The sequence below is a fragment of the Choristoneura fumiferana genome, chromosome 10, assembly GCF_025370935.1.
Source record: "Choristoneura fumiferana chromosome 10, NRCan_CFum_1, whole genome shotgun sequence".
Classification (NCBI taxonomy): Eukaryota; Metazoa; Arthropoda; class Insecta; order Lepidoptera; family Tortricidae; genus Choristoneura; species Choristoneura fumiferana.
In genome coordinates, this window is record NC_133481.1 from 20,406,656 (window position 1) to 20,432,124 (window position 25,469).

At 40.0% G+C, this 25,469-nt stretch overlaps 3 protein-coding genes across 4 annotated transcripts; 1 reads left to right on the plus strand and 2 right to left on the minus strand.

Annotated features, from left to right (window-relative positions):
* Nucleotides 1–8,168: 8,168 nt before the first annotated feature.
* Nucleotides 8,169–11,752, minus strand: LOC141432281 (3-oxoacyl-[acyl-carrier-protein] reductase FabG-like). Its single transcript, XM_074093828.1, has 3 exons — nucleotides 11,391–11,752; nucleotides 10,613–10,925; nucleotides 8,169–8,554 (listed from the first exon to the last, which is right to left on the minus strand). Exons 1-3 carry the CDS (start codon nucleotides 11,678–11,680, stop codon nucleotides 8,306–8,308), a joined length of 852 nt encoding a protein of 283 aa, XP_073949929.1. The 5' UTR covers nucleotides 11,681–11,752; the 3' UTR covers nucleotides 8,169–8,305.
* A 2,231-nt stretch (nucleotides 11,753–13,983) lies between these two features.
* On the plus strand, nucleotides 13,984–19,115 carry LOC141432282 (3-oxoacyl-[acyl-carrier-protein] reductase FabG-like). The gene is made up of 4 exons (XM_074093829.1): nucleotides 13,984–14,334; nucleotides 15,170–15,395; nucleotides 16,434–16,520; nucleotides 17,439–19,115. Exons 1-4 carry the CDS (start codon nucleotides 14,084–14,086, stop codon nucleotides 17,685–17,687), a joined length of 813 nt encoding a protein of 270 aa, XP_073949930.1. The 5' UTR covers nucleotides 13,984–14,083; the 3' UTR covers nucleotides 17,688–19,115.
* A 2,350-nt stretch (nucleotides 19,116–21,465) lies between these two features.
* On the minus strand, nucleotides 21,466–25,260 carry LOC141432283 (uncharacterized). Of its 2 annotated transcripts, none has more exons than XM_074093832.1 (3): nucleotides 24,967–25,260; nucleotides 24,158–24,885; nucleotides 21,466–24,107 (listed from the first exon to the last, which is right to left on the minus strand). In XM_074093832.1, the coding sequence occupies exons 2-3, from the start codon at nucleotides 24,879–24,881 to the stop codon at nucleotides 23,140–23,142; spliced, it is 1,692 nt and encodes a 563-aa protein (XP_073949933.1). In that variant the 5' UTR covers nucleotides 24,882–24,885; nucleotides 24,967–25,260; the 3' UTR covers nucleotides 21,466–23,139. The 2 variants fall into 2 exon arrangements, with proteins under 2 accessions (XP_073949933.1, XP_073949932.1); XM_074093831.1 differs by lacking the exon at nucleotides 21,466–24,107 and having other exon boundaries at nucleotides 24,250–24,338; nucleotides 24,422–24,885.
* Nucleotides 25,261–25,469: the final 209 nt, after the last annotated feature.

Consider the following 25,469-nt stretch of genomic DNA (forward strand, 5'->3'; position numbering starts at 1 on the left):
GACAGCTTTTTATACTTCGCACCCACTCGTGGCATCTGCAGCTGCACAATACGGGTAGGTAGGTATCAAAATACATAAAGTTTAAAAGAATAATACACGAAATATATATAATGGTAATTTTATATAATATAATGCAATTTTCTCAGAAATTTTCATCATGCTGCCAAGAGCGCAGTTAGCGGTATCGGCATTTTTGAAAAAATATTAGTTTTTCTTTTACCAATATACAATTTTACTCGCAAATGTGATGAAAAACATTGTATGTCGCACGGGCGGTACTAAATTACGCGCGGTATTAAATTACTAATTACGAAAATTGACTCATTAAAGCCCGAAGTCGAAGACTGAGGGCTTCTAATAGACTCTCGTTCGTAATTCCTTATTTACCGCCCTTAAGACTCAATGTACTATTGACGCGTTCCCGCACAATAACATGTATTTTCAAGTATAAACACTTCTTGCAGTTCCACATCTAATTCATTTACACGAGCAATTGTTATTAGATGTGTAATTACTAGACTTTACCCCAGGCTTCGCACGCATAAACCATTAAATCCGGCAGCTGATTTGAAATTCCAGGATTTTACTAAATTCCATTGGGAGTTATTGGGATTTTTCTTGTGAATTCGGAAAATTTACATGTCGAACAAAGAGAAGGGGCATGATTTTAGTTCCCTTTCGAGGACTCTAAGTCGTTACACTAGAGAGACTGTTGTCGTCTGTTAATGGTTGGCAAACTTTCGTTTCTTGGGAAAATAGTGTAGTTACCCTATCCTTCCACAACGCAATCACAATACAAGTAATAGGCCGCAATGCTGGAGTGCGATTGAGATGGGCTCGTCCGTATTATGCCTTGGTCTGTTTGATGAAGAAAAAAAAGAGGTCGAATTGAAAGCTGTCAGTTGTCAATAAAATGTCGCCGTTACAACTACGATGTTATTATATTATTTATTTTGTTTAATGTAAGTTTACGTGTTCATCACAACAGCACAGATATGCACTAACCTAACCAGCAAAAAGTTGGAAAACCCCGACTTTGTCACTTCAAAGATCAATATCTCAAAAACGGGTAAACCAATTTTAACGAAACAAGTCTTAGAACCATCGCAGAAAACCTGATTTCAAATTAAAAAAAACCGCATTCAAATCGGCACACCCGTTTAAGAGCTACGGTGCCACAGAGAGACACACATAGCGGTCAAACTTATAACACCCCTCTTTTTGCGTCGGGGGTTAAAAACCGGGGACGGTTGTACTATACTGTTCCCGGTACATACCTCCGTGTGGTACGGAACTCTAAAAAGCACTAACCCACACCCAATCACCATACGGCCTCAAAATATCAAAGCAAACGCCGCGAGCGCTGCCCAAAGTCCAATAACGTTGATGTATGGCTCGGATAAATCTATTAGGCGTTGACATCTCCATCGCGGGGCCGATATTATTTTAATGTTATTATTCGAATTATAACGCGGCTGCCATATTTATAGCAATCGGGTAAGCCTCTTTGATACGCCGCTTAAGAGGCAAGGGCAGCGCGCAGGGAAAGACTAAAACGCTCAATGGAAACAGTAACAACGAATATTACGAGTATTGTTCCATTTTCGCGTCTCTATTAACATAGCAACATCCGGAAATGTCAGAAAACTGTCAAAACACTTTAGTCCCGTCCCATTTCTCATACAAGTCTTGTTTTTGGACGGTCGTATTGCTGTCGTCGTTTGTGTAAAAAGATCTAGCGGCTCGAGGACTCTACAGATGTGCAGCTGCTTCTTGTATAGTCGGGTGGCAGGTAACACAGGTCTGTATAGTAAGACTGACCAGCTCCAGGAAGTCTGACTGCTGCCAATCTCCCACATCACAAAGTGACGAGTGTCGTTCATTCCAGGTCGATAAATACGTCGGTTCTTGCTTTACCTTTATCTTAAATTGGCACAGAAAGGACAGTTTTCTCTTTTTACCCGTCTGCCTAAAGGAAGGTTAAGTTTTTCAAGTGTATGTATGAAAGTTCGTATGCACCTAGTCTATTTATTTGGACTTCTCTATAGCCGTTAAACAAATCTATCGAAATTACACAATTTGGTATATAAATATTTCAAAATGGCGTCTGCAAAAAAAACATGGAGGGGGATTCATTTTTCTTTTATTTTGTAACAATAATTAGTCCATTCTATGTATCTGCATATGTGTGTGTGTGTGCGTGTGTGTAATGTAATGTGTGTGTGTAATGTAATGTGTTTTTGAGTAATTGGGAGGAGTAGTATTAGTAAGGGATCGACACAGAGATTGATCGATTATTTTTATGATAATACTTAATCAACCTTAATCGTGTCTCGGGCGTTTCAGCGCCGCTGTGTCCGCCGCACCCGCGAAGGTGTAAACGCTTGTAAAATACGCGCAGGATTCATCGGGGACAATTTATTTATGAACATAGCCCTCTCCCTCCCACGCCTCACTTGCACACAATACACAACCGTAAGAACAAGGCACCAAAGCTCCATTCCCTTTAGCTAAACTGAGGGCACAATTTGTTAGATATAATCAAGTAAATTGAGTGCTATGTTTTGGTGGGTAAAGTTGGGTTTTCCTTGGTGTTTATTTCCTTGAAAGCCTTGGTGCGGATAAATGAGTGCCATAAAGAGGTGTTGGGCTAATTTACTTGTCATCTTGAACTCGAAAGGATTTTTAAAGATTTTGCACCGTGACGGAAGGGATTGTGTATTCTTGTTTATTATGTTTCACTAGCTTTATCCTGCGGGATTTCTCTCGTGGAGGAATAACTGTGTATGTAAAATCGCGTACCGAGAGTTAAGTACGTAGTAGGGCTACGGATATGCAGAGCTGATCCTTTTGGCATCACACTACAGCACAATATCTCTTATTTCTCTCTTTTTTATGTTTTTACTGTGTTTTTGTTGTGATGTAGTGTGTTTTTCTTGTCAATAAATGTTGAGTTTGAGTTTAGTTTAAGTATCTTACGTTATAATGAAGGTTGTGTGTATTTTATACTGTTTAATTATTATTATTTATATTGTAGCGGCAATAGAAATGACATTATATATAAATTTCAGCAGTCTATCTATATTCTTGAGATACAGCATTGTGTTAAACAGACGGATGGAAAATGTAGAGATATTCACAGAGTTTCCTTTGTCACTCTTCGGGTACGAAGTCATGAAAATTAAAAGAATCGCTTTATAAAAACGTACCTATATATATTATTTTCGTTGAATATCTATAAATATAAAATATGCAGCTTACCAATTACACATACCTAATAAAAATTTAATTAAAACTTTGAAATTTGTCTGACAGTGATTATAGGTAGTTTGATCTTGTATTTACTTTGAAAAACAACAGGCCCTACGGTGTCTTGTCCCTTTCATTATGAGAGGAGACGTGTGCGCAACAGAGGCACGCACAACTATACCTACTCTTCCATAAACCGTACAAAAACTGCATTTTATCATCAAAGGATTAAAAAATGTCTTAGTGATTTCATTATGTATACGAAAACAAAGAGCGCTGGCATTTGCCTGTTTATTCAACACCGACATCCAAAGTCCTCCATTCAGCCAGATTGTCTGGAATTAAGTGCTTATTTATACACAATACCGTCGCGGAGTCTCAAAGCTGGGCCATTGTGCCCCAACACTCGTCTATGGTACAGGTGTTGCCCGCAAAGCTCGTATAACCTGGCAACCCAACACCGTATTTTTTTCGAAAGCAACGCCGCCGCCTTGATGGAGGAGGAAACATTTTGACAGGCAAATTCTTGGGCAATGATTTATGTTGAATCGAAATAGGGGATGATAGATGATTAAAAGGGAAGTCTTCTTTTTGAAGGTAGCCATTCCGCGCTTTCGTAATTTCGTTTTATAAAGTTCTGCGGAAGATTTCTTTAAGATAACATCATCGTTTTTATGAAGACGAAACAACAAGAACCTACTTACGTAGCCAATAAGAAGAATTATGCATCTCAGTACCTATATTTAAGCAGGTAGGTATGTAGGTATGCGAAGTAAGTTCCCTGCTTCAGCCGAAACTACTGCGGGGCTACTATGAAATTCGAAAAACAAAGTCCGTGTCGTTCCGTCCCTCTGTCACTTATACTGTTTAATACGACAGTGAGAGGAACGGTACGATACGAACTTCGATTTTCGAATTTCGGAGTAAGCCGTCTGCTCCGATTTTCACAAATGAGATCTTTCTTATTTTTCGTCCAGAATATTTTCAAAGATACCTACCTACTCATGAACATTTCAGTACCTACTTGTAAGTAGGTTTCAACACCTAGTTGGCTGGCTTTACGGTTACACGCAACCAGGCTTATCCTCTGAAGTCTGTGCAATAAGTTTTTTTTGCTGTAGGACCTTAGTTTTTGACTTTAAAATAAAAAAGGAATCTTTATGAGATTACTTGTCTGTCCGTCTGTCTGTCACAAACAATTTGTTCAGAAACAACTGGACCGATCATGTTGAAATTTGAGACACTTGAACATCGTTTAATTACCTACTATAGGTAAAAGGTATCATTTCAGAAACAAACAGTTACTTCATTTTCAAGATGCCTAGAGTCATTTTAACGACTTATCTTCGTAAGTTTTGCGTCTCTTTCTTCCACACTCGACGCATAATGAACTTACACGGGAAGTCGCTGGATCCCGTTTCCGTTGCGCCACGCCTTGTCGCGCATATATACACTATATATCTAGCTGGGAGCCTTGGAAGGTTGCGCCGCCATTGCAAAACAGAAGGCTGTTTTAAAATGCAAAATATGGTACTTTATTCATAGCTTTTATTTAACTTGGAACGTTCGTTATGATTCGAAGAAGAAGAAAGATACAGGTAAGGGGGTATTTCATTTGCAAACTATTTTTCGATTCTTGGTGTCTGATTGAAGTGGTAAACAGAGAAATGGGGTCTCTTTGGGTGATTTCTTTGTTTAACTGCTAACAATGTTTATTCACTGTTTCTCTTACAAACCATATGTATCGAAATGTAATTTTTTTAACTGATTTACTTCTTAGAAGCTAAAAATATATCAAATGCAATTGTACAAATAGGCGTATCGAGTTACGCTGCTGCCGATGAGTTGGCGGGTGCGAAAGGGGCTGGCACTTCATAACCCCTGTCTGTCTGTACAAGACTGCTTAAGGTTTCTGTAAGCTGTTATTTAACTTATTATGTTCTTATGTAAGTTAGCTTGTAAGGAAGCTGTGCTCGGAGTTTGTTTGCGCGATAGCCTCCAAACACCCAGTCCTTTATAAAGGACTTATTGTAATTTGAACATTAAACTCTATCATAAATTACATAATGTTTGATGTTCATATAACAAAAAATTTACTTGGGCGTTAGGAAATCCGTAATACAGAAATTCGCCGAGGAACTAAAGTCATCAACATAGCTCGAAGAATGCAAGATGAAGTAGCAATGGGCGGGCAACATCGCTCGAACAGATAACCGTTGGAGGAGAAGAGTTCTTGAATGGCGACCACGAACTGGAACATTATGCGACAGGACTGGCGACATTATGCGATTTGCGGGCAACCGGTGGATACAGGTGGTGAGTTGTGGTTTATTGTGGCATTCTAAGGGGGAGGCTTTTGTTCAACTGAACAAAACTTGAATTTATCTACATAATACAGACACATTACGGCTAGTATGTAGCTCTCGGATGTCCGAGAGGAGCTTTTCTAAAGTTTTAACGATTACGAATGCATGTGGTTCGCTAAAAAAGTCACTACACTAATGTGAACCCAATGCACGATCGAAAGCTTCATATATCATAGAATTCTTCGCAGATGGTATGATGGTAAGTATAAAAGCTCATGGTATGATGGTAAGATTCCAAATGTGATTTCGCACATAAATTTTGAAAAACTCAGATAAGCCCGGGCTCAAATCCATGGTACTCTGAGTGTGAGGCCATACTAGGTCCAACCACTAAGCGTAGGCTATTAAAAGATTGGTTTTTGGAGTCTAATTGTATTTTTTTTGCTAAAGTGACTAAATAAGAAACAAACAAGCTGAGATATGTGGTGCATAGGAGAAATTTGTGTCTGTACTCCTGTCCAGTGGTAGTATAGAGATATAGCACGCAGCACGGAATGCTGAGGACCTGGGTTCGATTCCCAGCGCTGGTCTCTTTTTCTGGTTTTGCTGTGCATCTATGTTTCAGTTTGTATTTTCGATAGGCTATTACTATTTCTCTGTATGGAAATAGCTTTCACTTTAGTAAAAAATACTTCACATCTCTGCATAACTATTTTACCAAACTATTTTTTACTATCCACAACTGTACCCTAAAATAACTGTTATTGTAACTGATACTTATTAGCGTAACACGGATATATATGTTGTAGTAACGAAAGCAGCATTAAAACAACACTCGGGCAAACCCGGGTCGAGTTACACCGCTGTCTCCTACTGTCGGGGTTTGATGAAAGCTGCGGTAAAAAGCATTAAGTATTTATGTAGGACTAAAGTGTTACTAAGAAGCCTCTTCCCAAATATTTAATTGCAATGATCATTGTTAAATACACAAAGGCAATGGAATTCTAATTTCATAGCAATGTATTTCATAATGTAACTTTTTGGAACTTCCATGAAAATTTGCCAAACTAATGGTTTGAGGCTCAGGGAAATTTTATAAAATTCACCATAATTTAATTTAGTTAGTTTTGCAGCAATGCACAGATCTTTCGAGTGGTATTTTCAAATGACTTTAATTTCATGCATGTTCACCCGGCGATATGAGTTAAACGCTTTTTGCTTTCTTAAGTTCGAGTAGGTACTAAGCCAGAACGGTCAATGAAGACACAACAACACTTACATCAATAGAACCACTCCAATTAACAACTATTTCGCACTACAAAGTCAGTCAACTGAACTTACACCTTGTTGGGTTCCCACGCCGCGTCAACTGTCAAGTCAAAATCGGCCAACTGGGATAATTTGACTGCGATGCGAGTTTCGGGAAACAGGCGAGCTGTCAACGCGTGAAAGAAAGTTGCAAGTGGCACTTGCATTCTTTTCGAGTGTTGGAATTTAGATTCTATTAACTTATGAATGACAATGTGTTATAAAAGATGTGATCTTGCAAATCGGCTTGAGTTTTTATTGATGAAGGTGGAATTTAATGCCTAACAAGGAATTCTTGAAATGTTACGAGCAACTGTTTGTAAAATCGGATTAGGCGTAAAAAATATTTTTGAGGACGCTGGACGGGACCAATTGTTGCTGTTTTACAGAACCTTAGATTTGTTTGAGCAAACATAGTGCTGACAAAAATGAATAATATTAATTTATGTTGACAGGACATGAATGGATTTGATATAAGTCATTCTCCACTACTGATCTGCTAGATTTATACTAGTATGATTCATACTAGCAGCAAATATTACGATTAATAACTTACACCTCATGCAAGCCTTTATTTTTCGCCTCCGTTAATCTTTTTTCCGGTTTTACATAAACAAATTCATCTAAAGTAAACTCAAAATAACGTTGAAACAAAGCATGTTTCGCTATCTATTGTTCAGTAGCAGAACTAAAATAGTTACTAGTATTCGGAATAGATGGCGCTAACGTCTGACTCAAATGCTGCCATCTATTGTTGAGTAGCACGAAACAAATAGTTACAAAATGCCGTTATAGATGGCGCAGAATTTAACTTCTACTTTAGTTGCTTTAAAAGTAAACAGATGGCACTTTAGCTAAACGGAGTACGTAGAAGGCAGTCAACGTCATAAATAAGTGATCACTTTTGTACCTTGTCGCTTTCAATCGTTACACAATTTGGTATGACTTTTCAAACATGACGTTAAAGTGATAAGGTACAAAAGTGATCACTTATTTATGACGTTGGCTGTACTATCGAGATACTACTATATTTATGTATGACTTCATAGATACATCTCTTATTTTCTTCAAAATCATCATCATCATCATCTACGGCCCTTATATTTACCTACGTCCCAATGCTAAGCACAGGCCACTCTCAGAATAAGAGAACTGGGGTTGTTTGTGCCCACGTGGACCCAAAAAATCAGAAAAGCGAGTCTGGGCTCAAACCTGGAACCTCTGCATGAGACAATGTATTATTACGACTAGGCTGCAACGGCTACAAAACTCATACTTACATTACAGTAGTTAATAAAAACCTAGTTTCAAAACTCAACAAAATTTAATAGCTCATCAGTACAAAATCCACATTTTACATTCAAAAACACGCTCCCACAATCATGAAAGGTGTGTTCTTAACTAGTTCCATTGACAGTACTATTATAGAGAAACCACACAATCTATTTCCTCATCTCCTCATTCAGGTTCTTCAGCATATCACCAAGCCCGACCAGCGCCACGCCGCCGTCCACCGGCACGTCAGCCCCTGTGACCAACCCGCATTGGTCGCCGGCGAGATACACGACCACACCGGCCACGTCTTCGGGCTGGCACAGCCGCCGCATGGGGACCCGAGCCTCGCCCGCTTTGAGGAACTCCGCGTGCTCTTCGTCAGATTTGCCCGTCAGTCGCTGGAGGAAAGGTGTGTTCTGTGGGAGAAAAATAAATTAATATGGAACCAGCTTCCTGGGACGGTGTCTCCGGAGCGGTACAGCTTAGGGATTTAAAAAACAAGCTTATCAGGCTTTCAAAGGGCCGGCAATGCACCTGTGACAACCCTCGTGTGGGCAAGTGTCCATGGGCGGCGGCGTTGCTTATATACGTTGTACCTGTTATACATAGTACCTACATAAATATAGTTTTTTTTCTCAATGCATTTATATTTAGATTTACTTGTATTGATGTATCGATGCAGGCCATATAGCATTGAGAACAGATGGCTGTTTAAGCGAAAAGTTCTCAAATAGAAACCGCGGATCGGCAAGCGCAGCGTAGGACGTCCACCAACGAGATGGACGGATGACCTGGTTAAAGGGGGTTCACGGTAGATGCAGACGCTTCCTACCGAAGCTACTAAAGGTCGATAAGGGAGGCCTATGTCCAACAGTGGACGTCCTATGGCTGATTTAATTCTCTGACTGAGCCTCCACGTCAAAAGACAGTATTTACCAGCTACAACTTCTAAGATGCTGTGGCTGCTCCCCCTTTGTTGACTTACAAATAAGATGAGCATAAGATGATGATGGTATGAAGTAGGAGACCGAAGAGAGTTGTGACAACGTCGATTTATGGAAAGAAAGAAAGAAAGGTTTATTTTGGCTCCATAAGTACCACCTAAAACTAAGACTAAAACTAGCACTAAAACTATGTTACTTGGTGACACGGCAGGATACCGAAAACGGTCTCCACTCAGCATGTGTTGCCGCACATTATGTGCAGTAACGCTGGTTTTCTGTGGAGCCCAAACGTTAAATACCTAAACATGTATGCATGAGCCAGTTCCTTTGCCCCAGTCAGAAGGAGAAAAAAAAAATTAAAACCATAGACAAGGGGACGTGACTTGTCATCTACTCTCCTCTGTCACAACTCTCCTCGGTCTCCCCTATTTTTGATATAAGAATCTAAGGATTAACCTTATTCAAGGCAAGTTATGATAAGCATAACGTCCAGAATACTTTGTCCAGTGTTTATAAATGAACAAAGATTTTTGACAGAAGTTTTTCAAATAATATGACCTCATATCTTTCACGCATTAGTAATTTAGGAACATGTACTTTATCTTTATAAATAGCTTAGGTACTTAAAATACAAATGTGCGGCGTGCAAACATACTTAAGTACTACGAGTATTTCAACATCTGTTACTTGATGATGAAAAGTTTATACAATTGTATATGTTAGGTAGGTCAGGGGTGCACAAGCTGCTCGTAGTAGCACTGACATAGAACAAATTATTATTTTTACTACCTATTGTATTGATCAATGATTCATCTTTACAATTTTACATAACAAAAAAACTTGAATTGAAATTGCGCTGTGTGGATAAGGTAGTAGCTGTACACCATTGTTACGCTTGGTGTATGTGGAGAGCACGCAACAAGAGAATTTGAAGGGTCAGATTCGATTACTGGAGACTAGCTTTTCTGTTTTTTTTATTGTTAATAGAAGTATTCTAGTTTGGTATTTGTATCTAAATTTATAATAAAAGTCATCAAATAACAGATGAGAGTATAGGTATATTTCTAGGAGTATATTTCTGTTACTGTCAGTAGCTCCTACTAAAAGTGGCAACCTCAATGCATCTTCAATGCCGAGCCGATATGAGGGGATCAGATAACTTATCATCACTTATCAGTCCACCTACCGCGGCGGTAATTTTGCCCCTTGGCCTTGGCCCTTGACCCTTGGCTTTCTGGTACTGACTGAGTACAAATTACGAGTATAAAGTTGAAAATTAATCTGAATTACTGAAAAACAAAGCGTTTTCGCTCGTCCTTTACTATCAGAACAGCTGAATGGCTCTGCTTCTGTGGTGCCTGATCGCTACAATCTGGCCGTCATCAAATCGAGGGTGAATGGGCATTTATTACGAAAGCGTGCTCCATCTTAGACCACATCTTTGCTTAGCATCAGGCGTTATTGTGATCAAAGGAATATTTTTGAGCGAAGGCACGGTTAAAGATAGTGCGTAGTGAATCCTAAACTCACCGTAAACCCAGGGCTAACAGTGTTGACCCTCACGCCTTTCGGAGCCAGTTCCAAAGCTGTCAGCCGCGTGAAGTGATTCAAAGCAGCCTTAGCCATCCCGTAAGGCAAGCTTCCAACATGAACTAGGGTGGCTGCTACACTGGACACATTAACGATGGCGCCTTTAGTCTCTATCAGGGCGGGCGCCACGAGCCGCGTCAGGTTGAACGCGCCGCGCACTATGGTGTTGAAGACGCGGTCGAAAGTCGCCATGTCCGCTGTCTCCAGGGATGTGATGGCCATCACTCCGGCGCAGTTCACTAACACGTCCAATCTGGGAAAAGTGCGGTTGTTAAAGTTTGAGGATAGTTAAAAAATATTAAGTAGCATAATGCTTCTACGATTATTGTATGCCATCAAAATCAATGTGGAGAACTATAATGATTTACAAAATACAAGACTGTAGGTAATCCATTGGATCCGGCAGTTGCATTGAAATTGAACTTTCTGAAGTACATACCATACTTAGTAGTAAGAAAAGATTAGACACTGAAATAAGCTGTTACCGAACGAGTAAGCTATATATGTCTGGCCTCATCTGCACTTAGAATTAAAAGAGATAGATGCAATTATTGTTCACTTTTAATCAAAAATATGAAGAATACAAATTTAGAAGCGACTTAGCAACGGCCTCGCGACGCATGATTAGAAAGAGATAAAGAGTGTGAGATTTTTTAACACATATTATTTGGATAAGGGTGTTGACCTTAAATGAGAAGAGAATAGCGGAGATGGTTACCTTCCATAGTGTTGGAGCACTTGCGTGGCGACGAGCTGGCAGCCGTCGTCGGTGGCGAGGTCAGCGACGAGAGCGAGCGGCGTGTCACCCGGCCCCGGCTGCGCGCGCGCAGCGGCCGTGGCGCGCAGGTTGCGGTCGTTGCGTCCCACCAGCGCGAGCCGCGCGCCGCGCGCCGCGAACAGCCGCGCCGTCGCCGCGCCGATGCCCGAACTGGCCCCAGTAACTAACACAACTTTATTTTTGAAATCCATTTTAGTATTCAAACGATGACTCTCGCGCAGCTCCCTCATCAATGGAGCTGGAGGAAAAGCAGGCTCATTTATAAAGGTTGCTTATCTCCGTTAGGTTTCCTCAATGGATATGCAACATGGATTTGCTTGGGGAAGTACAGTTCATTAAGTTTTCCTTATGACGTGATATTGTGGTTGCTAGTAGGGCGGTTACGTAATTTTTAATTACTTAGACGAATTTGTCATAGGAAATACATAAACAAATAAACTGTGTTTTAGCTTCGCTCGCTTAAACTTTACATGAAGGATTCTGGTGCAAAATTTTATGTCTCTTAACTTAGCTATTGGGATTTTATATGGTTCCCATTAGAATATCGGAATAAAAAGTATAGCCTGTGTGTTATTCCAGACGTTCAGCTATCTACGTAGCAATTTTAATTCAAATCTATCAAACCTTTTAAACCTAACAGAGTAACAAACACACACGTCCACAAATACGGACACACACAAACTTTTGTATTTATAATATTAGTAGGATAATCAGATTGTATCCGTGCGCACAGGTCATACGACTGCACACGATTATGCGCACGGCGTTCGTTGCGTAGACGATAGTTTATTATGTTACTTCATATCAGTCTAAACTACTATAACGCGTTCATTGACAAGACAAGCAGGCCGTTGGGTACGACGGGTTATCAGCCACTGGAATTGAATTAGACCTACAGTGTGGAAACCATTTGCTTCTTCAGACTAGGGTTGAAATGTCGTGGTATCTATGATCTTTATGTCCGATCGAAATTCGGCTTCGCTTATTTAGCAATAGAAAGAAAGTAATTGAGCATTTAAATATAATTAAATATTTATTAAATATTGACTACTTATATTGACCATTTGTATTTTCATTGTAACTAACCTCTATGGATTCTGTCCGAATCATCCGAACTCATACTTGTATCCGGGTCTTGATCAATATTTTAGTTCAGAAATTATATTAGGGGATCGCTGCAAATCTTTTGTTTTTGGGGGGGTCAAAGACACTATATAGGTTCTTGCTTTTGTATACTTACATATATTTTTGGTTTACAAATGTTATTTGAGGAGTCAAATCCGTTATGGACGACAGGAAAGGTAGGAGCCAGACCCACACCGGGCTGGACTCTATCCGGCTAAAAACCACCGGCTGCACGTCTCCAACTCCCTGGACCTTACTACAGGGAGGAGAGGGTTGGAAAAGTTTCTTGTCTACCTAAAGAGTCTTGCTTCAGCCCATTTGCTGGAAAACCGGGAGAAGTACCTGCATTCTATTCTCCCTTTAGGCTCTACGGGCTATTCGGGTTCGGTCTTTTTTGTTGATCCCACAAATCTGGTTAATTATTGAATCCTTATTTCCTCGCTAATTTGTAAAGCCTATCTCGCTGTGAAAGTTTTCCTTTTTAAATTCGTTTTATTTACTACTGCCGCTATTTTTTTCCATGTAGGTATAAAAAACAACCTGTAGTTGGGAGGGGGGAGGCTGGCACACTAACTAAACTGCTGGCCATTAGCAAAAGACATCCTTGTTTAAAAATTGTTTCGCAAACCTGTAATATTTTTGAAAAAGCTAGCTTCCGACACCTCACATAGGATCATTTCGATCCGTATAGGCGTATAGGTAGGTACGTCCCACTACTATCACAGCAAGACTAGGCCTCCGGATCAAACGACAGGAATCGCTCCATGAGAACGTACTCGTAGCTTAAACGATCCTCAGCCATATTTAGTTTGTGTTAATTATGTGTTTTATGCAGAAAGCGGCCCAGCGCCAGTATCACAAATACAATTACAAAATTTTATAACGGGTGTGGCTTGTAATACGAGTAATAAATGAAAACATAGATCGTCCTCGTCAAACTGAACAACATTAGTTCAGCGACTTTCAAAAATAATGGAATCTTTGAATTTTCCTTTTTTCCTACAAATTAAATACTGCTATCAATTTACGCAATCAATGAACCCAATTGACTTTGCCTATCACCTGTCACGCTACAAACATCAAGCATTTTGCTTCACATTGCTTCTTTGAATTAACTTTAGTGTAATAAAAATTAAAAAACTAATTATTTTTAAAAGTCGCTGAACTAATGTTGTTTAGTTTGAGGAGTATGATCTATGTTTTAATTATTTGCTCATATGACTGGCCTCACCTGGTATAAATCCTTGGAATCTGGAATCATTAAAGTGGATTGAATAGACACATAAAAAATTCTATAAACAACCGCACACTAACGTTAAGCAGACATTCAAGGTCATTGCGCCGGTCAGATATTGCACAAGACCATGCAACATGTTTAGTAGGTATGTTGACGATATAATCAAACTATAGCACCACTTACGATAAAGCGTCACCAGTCACAATCTCTATAATATATCTTGTTAGCAATGAAAGGCGGCAGTTCAGTTTGGAGCGTCGTATAGAACACAATGGATTTCTCGGGCAAGGTGGTGCTAGTGACCGGCGCGAGCGCAGGCATCGGCGCGGCGACGGCGCGGCTGTTCGCGGCGCGCGGCGCGCGGCTCGCGCTGGTGGGACGCAACGAACGCAACCTGCGCGCCACGGCCGCTGCGTGCGCGCAGCCGGCGCCGGGTGACACGCCGCTCGCTCTCGTCGCTGACCTCGCCACCGACGACGGCTGCCAGCTCGTCGCCACGCAAGTGCTCCAACACTTCGGAAGGTAAGTAGGTAGCTATGTGTTTTTGCATTGTGTTAAAAATAAAGTTGTGTTGTGTATAGACATCATTTAATAATATTGTAAATCTGTTTAAAAAAAATATACCTCGTTGAGTTTCTTGCCGGATTCTTCTCAACAGAGGTTTTTCCAAACCGGTGGTAGATTTTTTTTGACATTCATAAGTGCTTGTTATAGCCTAAATTGAATAAAGATATTTTGACTTTGACTTCGACTTTGATTGCGTCGTGAATTAAAGGAGCGAACACACCGCTGCTTTAAAAACGGTGACGGTACGGAATCGCAGTGATGCAACGTATGCGTACCGTTTCGTATTTTTTTTTATAGTGAAAACTTTCTTGGCTACGTAGAGTAGCAATTATAGAAAAGTAAAAATATTATTAGTACAAATAAAGCCCTCATATGTAAACGCTATTTCAAGTTGTAGTATATTTTGGCTAAGTTACAGGATGTTCCGTTAGCCACACGAGAAACTTAAAGGGGAGATTGATGGACAAGACAAGTCACCTACCAAATGACGAATCCTAATGTATACAATATTTATCTATTTAAGTATGTTTATCCGTTGCATAGTATCCATAGTACAAGCTTTGTTTAGTTTGGGACTAGGTCAATTTTAATGGTGTTAAATGTCCCGTGATATTTATTTACTGCTGATTCTTAATTTTGGCTTTGCCTGCCATATTCGGGGCCATAAATAACAAACTTAAAGCTTCGCCTTTGTCGGACACGCACGACATAGAGGACATCATTATTATCATTTAAGTAACGGTATCTAATTAACAGAAATCTAAAAACTATATATGTAAATATTGTCCAGGCTGGACGTCCTCGTCAACAACGCAGGAGTGGGCGCCCGCACTAACTTGGAAAAGACCGACATGGAGACGTTTGACCGCGTGTTCAACACGGACGTGCGCGGCGTGTACAACCTGACGCGGCTGCTGGCGCCTGCGCTCATCGCAGCCAAGGGAAACATCGTCAACATATCCAGTATTTCTGCCACAGTGGTCGTTGTTGGCACTCTGCCGTATGGCATGGCTAAGGTAATCTTAGGAGTTAGTGAGAGCTAACATTGTCTTTGAGATCATCGTCATCAGCCGCAAGACGTCCACTATTGAACGAAGGATTCCCCCTTAGAACGCCATAATCATAATGAACAACAACTAACTTTCACGACATTGCTGTTTTTTATTGAATCAGGCGTTACTTTGCGGAGGTCCATATCAATGAACTAAAAGAATTTCCTTGCTCACCCGCGACCTTACGATAGCTAAGCTTATGCAAAATATGCGTGTTCATGCAGTTCCTCCACCACCACACTGTAAGAACACACACAAATCACACAAACCCATCTATCACCACCACCACACTACACTGACGCGTTTCGAACTCAACCAGAGCTCATCTTCAGAGTGACACAATCGAACACCATGCTATCAGTTGTTAGACTTGTTTTGTTCTTTTAGTTCATTGTTATTGTTTTTTTTTAAAGCAGCCGTGGACTGGTACAGAAGAAAAAACTATATGTGATGCCAATAACAATACAATACAATACAAAGACTCTTTATTGTACACCAGAAATAGTAAGCGATACAGAAAACAGATACACAGAGAAAAAATTACAAGGTAAGCAATAGGCGGTCTTATCGCTAAAGAGCAATCTCTTCCAAGCAACCTTTTAACGATAAGGAAACTGTTAAAATTTGCTCTACGTATGACACCGTTCATGAATAGTTCAGCCAGTCGTTTTTACTCAACATCTGAAAGATGAATTTTGGTGTTTTTTTCTGTGCCCCTGCCATACCCAAAACCTATGATATACTTAAGGACGGACTCTCTAAATCTTCGAGCAGAATTTTGTTAGAGAAGAAAATTAACTTCGCTCAGGTTGTTCACTGACGATTACTACTTTTAGTACCTATATATTGTGTTTTTGCTAGCAGCAGCACCGACCGATCTCACAAGTCACAATCGGGAGTAACTTTATATTATAACGTTGCCAAGATCCATGTTACTTCTTTATATACCTTGAAAGAAGACTTTAGGCCCTATGAACTTATTTATTTGCTAAACTTTTACAGGCAGCACTGGATCACTTCACGCGTCTGACCGCACTCGAGCTGGCCCCGAAGGGCGTGAGGGTCAACACAGTCAGCCCCGGAATTACCGTAAGTGTTCTGATGATTGTTCTAAGACAGTTTGCGTATCTCCCGATGAACGGTTCAAATAAAGTAAAGAATTTAACATAATTTCTGTCAATCCGTGGCTCATCATCTGCCATATACATCCCTCTGTTAAACAAAAGCCTCTGAAAACTTGAGCTGTAGTTCTTACGCAAGCCTAGTGTGGATTGCGAACTTCACATATACCATTGGATTAATTTGTAGCTTTGATTGTTGCAGATTATGTCTGGGACTGACATTGAGGTTCGTTTTGAGTCTCTGACAATTTGCTTGACACGTTGTCTTTACTTCCTGTAGAAGTCATCGGAGTGTCTGCCAAATTAGGTCAGCTGGACAGTAACTGATTTCCAACTAGGCGAATGGACATGAAATAGTTTAACTTGAAAAATTGCATAGGTAGTCCCCGCGGGATGATACCTAAACGAATTCTTTCCCGAGTCCAGATGGAGTATTAAAATTATTGCATCCGGTTAAGTCTCCGTTTCCATGAGAGATGTGCGAGGATTTGTTGCAAGTGATGTATTTTTCATAAACCAATACAAACACATCATTTACCGCTCGATCGATCGATTTTCTACGGTAAGCAATAGGCGGCCTTATCGCTTCAGAGCGAGCTCTTTCAGGCAACCTTTACAATGGAGAGAAGTAAGGAATACATTTTAGCAGATGGTACAATTTACAGTAGATTAGAGCAACTCATTCTGAAGTGACATTCTGGTAGTCCGGCTAGGATCGTCTCCACAGGACGGAACTCTTAAACTGTTAATGGCGTTGTCTTTAAATTTGGTATGCAAATGTAGTTTGGGTGGCAATGCAAGTGTAGTCGACAAAAAGTACAGTCAGCTTAAAAATATTGTATTATAAATTAAATTTTTACCAAAAACTTATTTCATGCTCAACTAGGTAAGCGACTTCGTAAAGCGTCTCACCGGCTACGATGACGAGGAGTACAAGAGCTGGCTGAAGGTCGCGGAGACCACGGTGCCCATGGGGCGCGTGTGTTCAGCCGAGGACGTTGCTAAGACCATCGTGTTCCTCGCCAGCGATGACGCCGCTCTGATCACTGGCACCACGGTCCAGGTCGATGGGGGAAGCGCCTTGAGCTCCGGAGCAGGCACTAGCAGCTTGTTCACGCAGCAGATTAAGAACTAATATGACATTTTCGCTCGAGTCTCAAAGGGCTAAGAATTTTAGCTCATTTAGACTCCAATTACCTGCCAAGAATCAGCAGATGTTCCTGCGCTCCGACTTCTGGCCGGAGGCTGTGGTGTTTCGTCGTTTTAGGGTAGCGGAGAAGACGACGTTCAAAAATCCCTAATTAGTTTTTCTTTAACGTAATTTTTGTGTACTTTATGTCTTTTGTGTACCTATTTTTTTTTGTATAATTTGAATTTTACAGCGCATTGGTGTTTTAACTGTAATGCCGTAATTTCTTTGTTGACAAATAAATGACTAAATAAATTTAGCTCAGGCACAGGTCACTACGAACAAAATTCCAACTTCGTATCTTCCCGTGCCGTTTCTTCCGTGGATGTCGTAAGAGGCGACTGAGGATATAGGTTAAGGTATACCGTAGGCGACAGGCTAGCAACCTGTCACTATTGTACCGTTTTTTGACAAACTTTAAACCTAAAATTGCTTGCTTGCCATTTGTGAATACAGGCGTGATGTTTGTGTGTACCTATATCTTGCCGTCCCGCTGAAGCTAATATTGTTTAATACGAGAGCGAGAGGAACGGTACGATACGAACTTCGATTTTAGGATTTCGTAGTAGCCCCCCGGCACATCTCTCATTGCGAGCGAATACTTAAATTATATACCAGTAAACTAGTGTAAGGCGTCTTGATTAATTTGTAACATCCTTTGTAATCTAATTATTCTAAGCAAATAAACAATTATTATTATTATTTTAATTTAGTAAAAAACTTGTATGTTACCTACCTTATTATATCTTTGGTTAAATCCCGTCAAAAGCATGTTGCAATATACGAGTATGTATACACAAGTGTTTTAAAATGATAGCATATCTCAAGTAAGTATGTCAACGAATAATTAAGTTGTTGTTGTTGTGTATGTGTATTGTATAAATAGTTATGTATTCTTGATATTGCTGTAATGTACTGTAAATTAACCACCTGCTAAATTTTATTCCTTACTGTTGGGAACCCAACAAGAGTACTTTTATTTATGTTTTTATTATGGCAACACCGCTTGCCCCCCTCTCTCTCTGCTTGAATATGCTTACGATGTAACGCGTGTGTCTCTTGTCTTTATTAATTAAAATAAACTGTTTCTTGGTGTAAAAAAAGTGTTTTCATGCCACCAACAACTCCCACAGCCATTATACTGAATCCAACACTTACTTCTCCATCCATTCCATTGTAAAGGTTGCCTGGAAGAGATCGCTCTGAAGCGATAAGGCCGCCTATTGCTTACCTCAAAAAGTCTCTGTGTATATATATACCTGTTTTCTGTACTGCTTGCTATATGTTGGTGTGCAATAAAGAGTTATTGTATTGTATTGTTGTTAAGTTTTTAACTAAATAATTTTATAAATGACATCAGATGAGATAGGAATCAATCAGGGTCCGTTTTATGCAAAAAAAACTTCTTTTGCTGTTTTCTAAAACAGAATTAAATACCTAGTTATTTACTTCTTCTTCCGGTGCCCTCTCCTATCGGAGGTCGGCGATCATTAGGGCTATCCTTACCTTAGAGACTGCCGCTCGAAAGAAGAATCTGGTACTCATTCCGAACCAGTCTCTAAGGTTACTTAACCAGGAGGTTCGTCTACTTATTTACAAAAGGATAACATTTATGAGTCCTTCATTTCCACACCTCATCGTCAGCCGGAAGATATCCACTGGAGGACGGAAGACGACAGCCGAGTAAAGAGTCAGCCCTTAAGTACATGAATAAATTTTATCCTTACTTAACACGTTACCTTAATTTTTTTACCAAAAATCATCCTGCCATCACCAAGAAGTGGAAAGAAGAAGAAACTTCTGACTGACATTCTATACCCGAACAGGGTTTCATGTACTGACCATCTGTGTAACGACCATCTTCACCTTCTTTTATTTTTATAAATGAACATGAATTTGAATGAATAAATGAATATCAATATGAATATGAACTTTTGCCCAGCAACTTTATTTATAAGGCTAATAATAAAAAAAAGCCGCCAAAAAAGACAACTAAAAAGTAAAAAATAATTAAGCACTATACCTAGCTTTTGCCCGCGACTTCATCTGCGAAGAATTCGTTTATCCCTATCCCGCGGGGACTATGCTGATTTCCCGCAAAATTAGCCTAAGTACCTAGTAATATTTTTTTTATCTAAGCGTCGTCGGTGTCGAGGGACCGCTGAGGTTAACAGGAAACTAAAGTACATATGTTCTATTTTTAAAGTATTAACTTGCTTTCAAATAAAAAAAACCGCATTCAAATCGGTCCACCCGTTTAAGAGCTACGGTGCCACAGACAGACACATACACACAGACATACAGACACATAGACACACATAGCGGTCAAACTTATAACACCCCTCTTTTTGCGTCGGTATTAGGTATTTAAAAGAACTTGTACACTTTTTAAATTATATTTCTACTTCATTTGCTGTGAAATGAGGTTACTGCTCGTAGTCCCTAGATTCATCCCTCCGTCTGCTTGCACGTTAGTCCCCGTGATCAGCTGGGCTTCGTCGCTGGCCAAGAAGACGATTATCTTGCCGACGTCCTCAGAAGAGCACACGCGTCTCATCGGAACTACGTTCTCGGCAGCACGCAGCCAAGCTTAGTATTCCTCATCGGTATAGTTGGTCAGACGCTTTACAAAGTCAGTTTCCTATTGTCCACGTTGAGCAAAGCCCCGGAGACCAGCTCGCACTGGTCGCTTGCCAGAAACACGATGGCTCTGGCTACATCCTCAGAAGTACACGCTTTCCCCAAGGGGATATGCCTTGCTGCGTGGACTACACTACACCCAAGCCTGGTGCTGATCCTCGGGCATACCGGAGATGCGGGTCACAAAGTTGGTGATCTGGAATTGATTTGTATTTTACTAGCAATCCAACCCGGCTCTAACTGGTGCTTATTGGAAGGAAAAAAGGCGAAAAAAGAAAGCCAATCAAGTCAATCTATAATTTAAAACATAAAATACTTTTTATATTGATATGGTCACTATAAGATGTTAGGTTAGCTATATAATTACGTAGTAAAATAAATAACTTAAGACAGAAGGACACTTAAAGTAGGGACTGAATAAATTAACCGACTTGGTATTACATGGATCTCACAACTTTTTACGGTAGGAGAACTGAGTTGCGAGACTGGTTTTTTTTTACAAGTTTGGCTAGTTATCGACACAAATGTCAAACGGATCTCACGATGCTAACGCCATCTAGCGATATTTCGCATGTCAATCAAGTAGCCCGTACACCGTGGACCGTATTAATTAGTATCCGAATTCAAAATAGCAATTCATGTGGACGATTTCCCATTTGTACAGAATGGTAGTAAATCATTTAGTCCAATACACACACACACACACATACACAAACACACGTACACGCACGCGCTCAAACACACACACTGCAATCGCAAATCCGTTGTTTTGGTACCCATTTAGTTTGTAACAATGTTTTCTGTCACACTGTTGCTAATTTTGTTAAACACACTCGCAGGCTACCAAGATACAGGCTCAGCCTAGTTTGGAGTCTGATAGATAAATCGCATGAACTGTAACAAGTGTCCTTTGCTAAATAAACACTTTATTTTTTTTTTAATTCTGAAAGTCTGGGCATCCCCTCTAGGAATCAGCTTTGGATGGCGTCGGAAGTCGGCAAACACGCCAGTCAGTCAAAATGTCATGAATTTATTTACATACAAAATACGAATAGGTATCCCGGAATAAAATAAACAACATTCGCAAGCGCATAATATAAACCATATTTATTAATAGGATTTTTTTACTATTAATTTAAATGCGTAAATGCTACAAATATATTACACAAAATTTTCAATAAAACAGAAACAAGGTGTTTATACCATTATTTAAAATTAATCTTAACTAAATTAACATTATTTTATTTAGTCATGGAAATAAGGTACTGAACTATTGGAGTGATGAGAAAATGGCACTTTATATAATATAAATTTAATTTAATTGTGTATAATCGAATACGACATGTTCTATGAGATACAATACAACACAAACTACGCCTAGGTGGGGTACAAGCTGTCGGGTGTTTTCGGCCGTTTGAACCACTGTCTTTACTAATAATATATACAAAAGTAAAATCTTGACAACGTTGCATACAATACATTATATTCGAGCGCTCGAAGGTTTCGCTAAAAAATAAACTGATGTTATTAAAACCAATCTGGCTGATGATTTCTAACACCTAATCAATAAATATATTATCCTATTTTGCACATAATCCGGCATTTACTTCAGTAAACACCTTAAATATTTTAGCAAAAATGTCCTTGGAAACAACAAGAGGTCATAATTTAGAACAATATTCAACAGCAGATAAATGGAAACTTCATCTGAAGTAACCAACAAGTTAGAATTCACACATACATACATGCCTGGCCATAAATACTAAATTACAGAATAACCCCTGGCGGCGCCACCTTCAATACAAAAAATAGCGGCGCCACCGTCTATACAAAAAATTGTTCTTTGTACATAAAATTACAAATAACATGTTCTTTTTAAAATCAAGTTATACATAAAATTAATTTTGGCGTCAAATAGCCAGCAAGGTGCACAAAAACATGTGATCAAAAAAGGTGCACTTTTATACAGTTATGTAGAATGTTTAGTTACATTTTTGAACGCCTTGTCACAATTAGAATTTTTGAATTTAATTCAAGTTTTGAATTCAATGCTCAAGTTAATGCCGAGGTTGAAATAGAATAAAATAATCATAGCAAAATCTTGTAGGTAGCCAACATAATGATTTTATCAAGAAGTAGTTGTAAAGACAGCAGCGTAAACACCTAAATAACTGCCTTGTATAAACGCTGCACTGGGCACAGACACCTCAACGCATGGTGCGGCATGCTGGTTGGTTAAATAAATTAGCCATAGCTGATTGTCTGCCAATTATGCTAACCTCCTGTACACATGCCATTTTAATATATGTACAGAAATGCCTATTAGACATTTTCCATGGGATGTACACCATAATAACCTTTAAACAGCTCTTGATAGTACAGCGCAGCTACTAGCATAATGATCATAATGTACACACAATGCCAGGTCACATGAGCTGAAATCAGTCTACATCCATAAAAATGTTTGTAATGAATTTATAACTTTAATGTTAAATCTTTGCTCTTTAAAACTTGCTAGCACTGCAATCAATACTATTATGTAAAATAATAAAGTATAAAAATTATCATATACAGTTCACAATTCATCACTGGTTCTCTGACTACAAATCAGTCAAAATATCTGGATCAACTCGTCATCAAACAAAAAAATTTCAGCCCAATACCACACCATGTAATTGGGAGACTCCTAAATCACAAGATTTAATCCAACATTTCTACACATCCCATGGATACTTATACTAACTGGATAATATTAAAGCTATGACAAGTATTTCTGTGGTTTAAGCGGCTTATCGTCATCACTGTCAGAGAAACAGGCAGCAAACCCACTCTTTTCCCTAAATGAATCCTTAGCAGATTGTCCCGTTTTGTTCAGAGATTTCCTAGCACGGACACTTTTTGATGATAACCTCTTCTTCTTCTGACTGTCTCTGTGTTCGTTCTGCACAGGACTTGCCACATTCATTGTGGCCACCGAACTCACTTGTTCTGTAGAATTGCTGAGAACAAACACAGAATTTTCTGGATGTTTTGTAGCCCCTATGCTTCGCCCGCTCCTTGTTCTAGAGAGAACATCTGTGTTTTCTGAAGGGACACAAATAGGGCCAACCAATTTGTGGAGACTGTTTGATGTGGGCCTTCTAGAGCTTTGTTTAGAAGGCTCAGTTTGCTCCGAGTTGTCCTGTGTTGTCACTTCTATAAATGTTTTGTGTCTCTTTGGATATCTAGAGCCTATAGTGCTGGTGGACTGAAATGAGGTGTTGATACCATTTCTGTTCTCTTCTTTTGAGCTTATGTCTTTCACAACTTTCTTACTGTCCATGAATTTCAGCAAAGATGTGCTTTTGTCAAGTTGATTGGGTTTTGAGTCTTTGTCTATAGAAACAATATTGATTATGTTTTGCGAAGAGTCAGTGCTGCAGTTAAACACAATTGCCTTGGGGTCCCCAGTATTCATGGCTTTGTTGATACTTACAATCAGAGACTTTTCTTCCTTAGCCTGAGCATTCTGTCTAGATTCCTTGGCTAAATTTCGACTCGGTTTAGCCCTTAACTTTTTAGGTGTCTTTGAATTTATCTTAGTAGATTTAATGTAGTTTGCTGTGAAGCCAGACACATCACTCATATCTTCAAATTGTTCATTAAGAGCCCCATTAGTAATTTTTTGAGCAGGAGTACTGTTTCGTTTGTTACTGTGGTCACCACCAGCAAGAGTGGACATTCTTTCTCTATATATTTTTTAGGTTCACATTTAGACAAGGCAGGATGGTCAGCACCATTAACAGGGTTTGTATTGAAAATTTCAAAGGAACTGTTCAAATGACTATTGTTGTTGTTGGCTTTCCGCATGCTCCGCCTCAAATTTGATATCACCTTAGGAGTTGAAGTTACCACTTTGTTTTTTTTATGCAATGTCGTTCTGGCATTGTTCTGATTTTTCATCTTCTTACTCTTTTCCTGCACAGAGGACTTTTTAATATTAAAATCAACATCAGATATGAGCGTATCAGAATTCTCGCTGCTAATAATTTCACACTTACGCTGGTCTGTTAAATAATTGTTTGGTCTCTCAGCAGTGTCGGAGGAATCTTCGGGGGCCAGTTTTCGTTTTTTTTTCTTGGGCTCAGGGTCAGGGCTGGGGCTGCGCAAGGCGCGAGAGGCCGCGGCGCGGAGGGGGTTATCGTATCCTGCAAGGCAGGGCGCGCGCTTAGTCACTATCCAGTATGTGATCTCATCCATGTTGTTCATAAAGGGAGAGTCTTGGGCGATGCGCGGCAGCGGTGCGCGCGGCTCGGGGCGCGGCTCGGGGCGGCGGCGCGGCGCCAGCAGCCCAGCGCGCGCGCCGCCAGCGCCAGCGGCGCCCAACCGCAGCCCGCCAGCGCCAGCGGGGCCCAGCCGCAGCCCCCCAACGCCACCGAGCTTCCGCTTGACTCCACCGGACCACGCCAGAGCGCCCGACGCGACTCCTTGTCCATTCTCAGGATATCGATCACATTCCATAAACCTGCAAGCATAAACATACGGCTCGGATTGGGAGTAAATACTGGGTGATGCGGTGTGCTACGGGCAGATTGAGGTAGCTCACTTTCTGTCGCACGTCTTCCTTAGTGAGGAGAAGTCCAGCTCCAGGCGAAACGGAATGTTTCGACTGAAACTAATGTCATCACCGGGCAGCGGCGAAGTTCGGGATTTCACAACGGACGGTTAATGCTAAGCGATACGCGATGTTTTGGACGAGTAAAACTCCAAAATCACCAAGTTACAAAAGTAAATGATGTAAAAAGTAAACGTTTCGGTACAAATACGAATTTTCCTGACGTGATAAAAGTTCTTTTTCCGTGATTTCGATTTGACGCAACAACAATGAGAAGAAAGATGGCGCTCGTAATGGGTGGCCATAGAATAGAAGGCGTTGTTATTTATTTGCAAATAAAATAAAACGAAAATGGATCCAAAGAAATAAAGTATTCCTTTAGAATACGAATTTTAGTGACTAGCAAATATTATCTTATAAGGCAACAAAACATAATTTTTTATCATTTGGAAAATTATATGGGCGTTTTTATCGTGTGCTGAATAATACTTTAT

Excerpts from the sequence above, each read along its gene's own strand:
- LOC141432281 (XM_074093828.1), bottom strand. The coding sequence starts at position 11,680 with ATGAGGGAGCTGCGCGAGAGTCATCGTTTGAATACTAAAATGGATTTC. Across the intron at positions 10,926-11,390 it reads GTGCTCCAACACTATGGAAG|ATTGGACGTGTTAGTGAACT; the intron begins GTAACCATCTCC and ends CACTTTTCCCAG. Across the intron at positions 8,555-10,612 it reads CTGTTAGCCCTGGGTTTACG|AACACACCTTTCCTCCAGCG; the intron begins GTGAGTTTAGGA and ends TTTCTCCCACAG.
- LOC141432282 (XM_074093829.1), top strand. The coding sequence starts at position 14,084 with ATGGATTTCTCGGGCAAGGTGGTGCTAGTGACCGGCGCGAGCGCAGGC. Across the intron at positions 15,396-16,433 it reads TGCCGTATGGCATGGCTAAG|GCAGCACTGGATCACTTCAC; the intron begins GTAATCTTAGGA and ends AAACTTTTACAG. Across the intron at positions 16,521-17,438 it reads CAGTCAGCCCCGGAATTACC|GTAAGCGACTTCGTAAAGCG; the intron begins GTAAGTGTTCTG and ends ATGCTCAACTAG.
- LOC141432283 (XM_074093832.1), bottom strand. The coding sequence starts at position 24,881 with ATGGAATGTGATCGATATCCTGAGAATGGACAAGGAGTCGCGTCGGGC. Across the intron at positions 24,108-24,157 it reads CAATACAAACCCTGTTAATG|AAAGAATGTCCACTCTTGCT; the intron begins GTGCTGACCATC and ends AAATATATAGAG.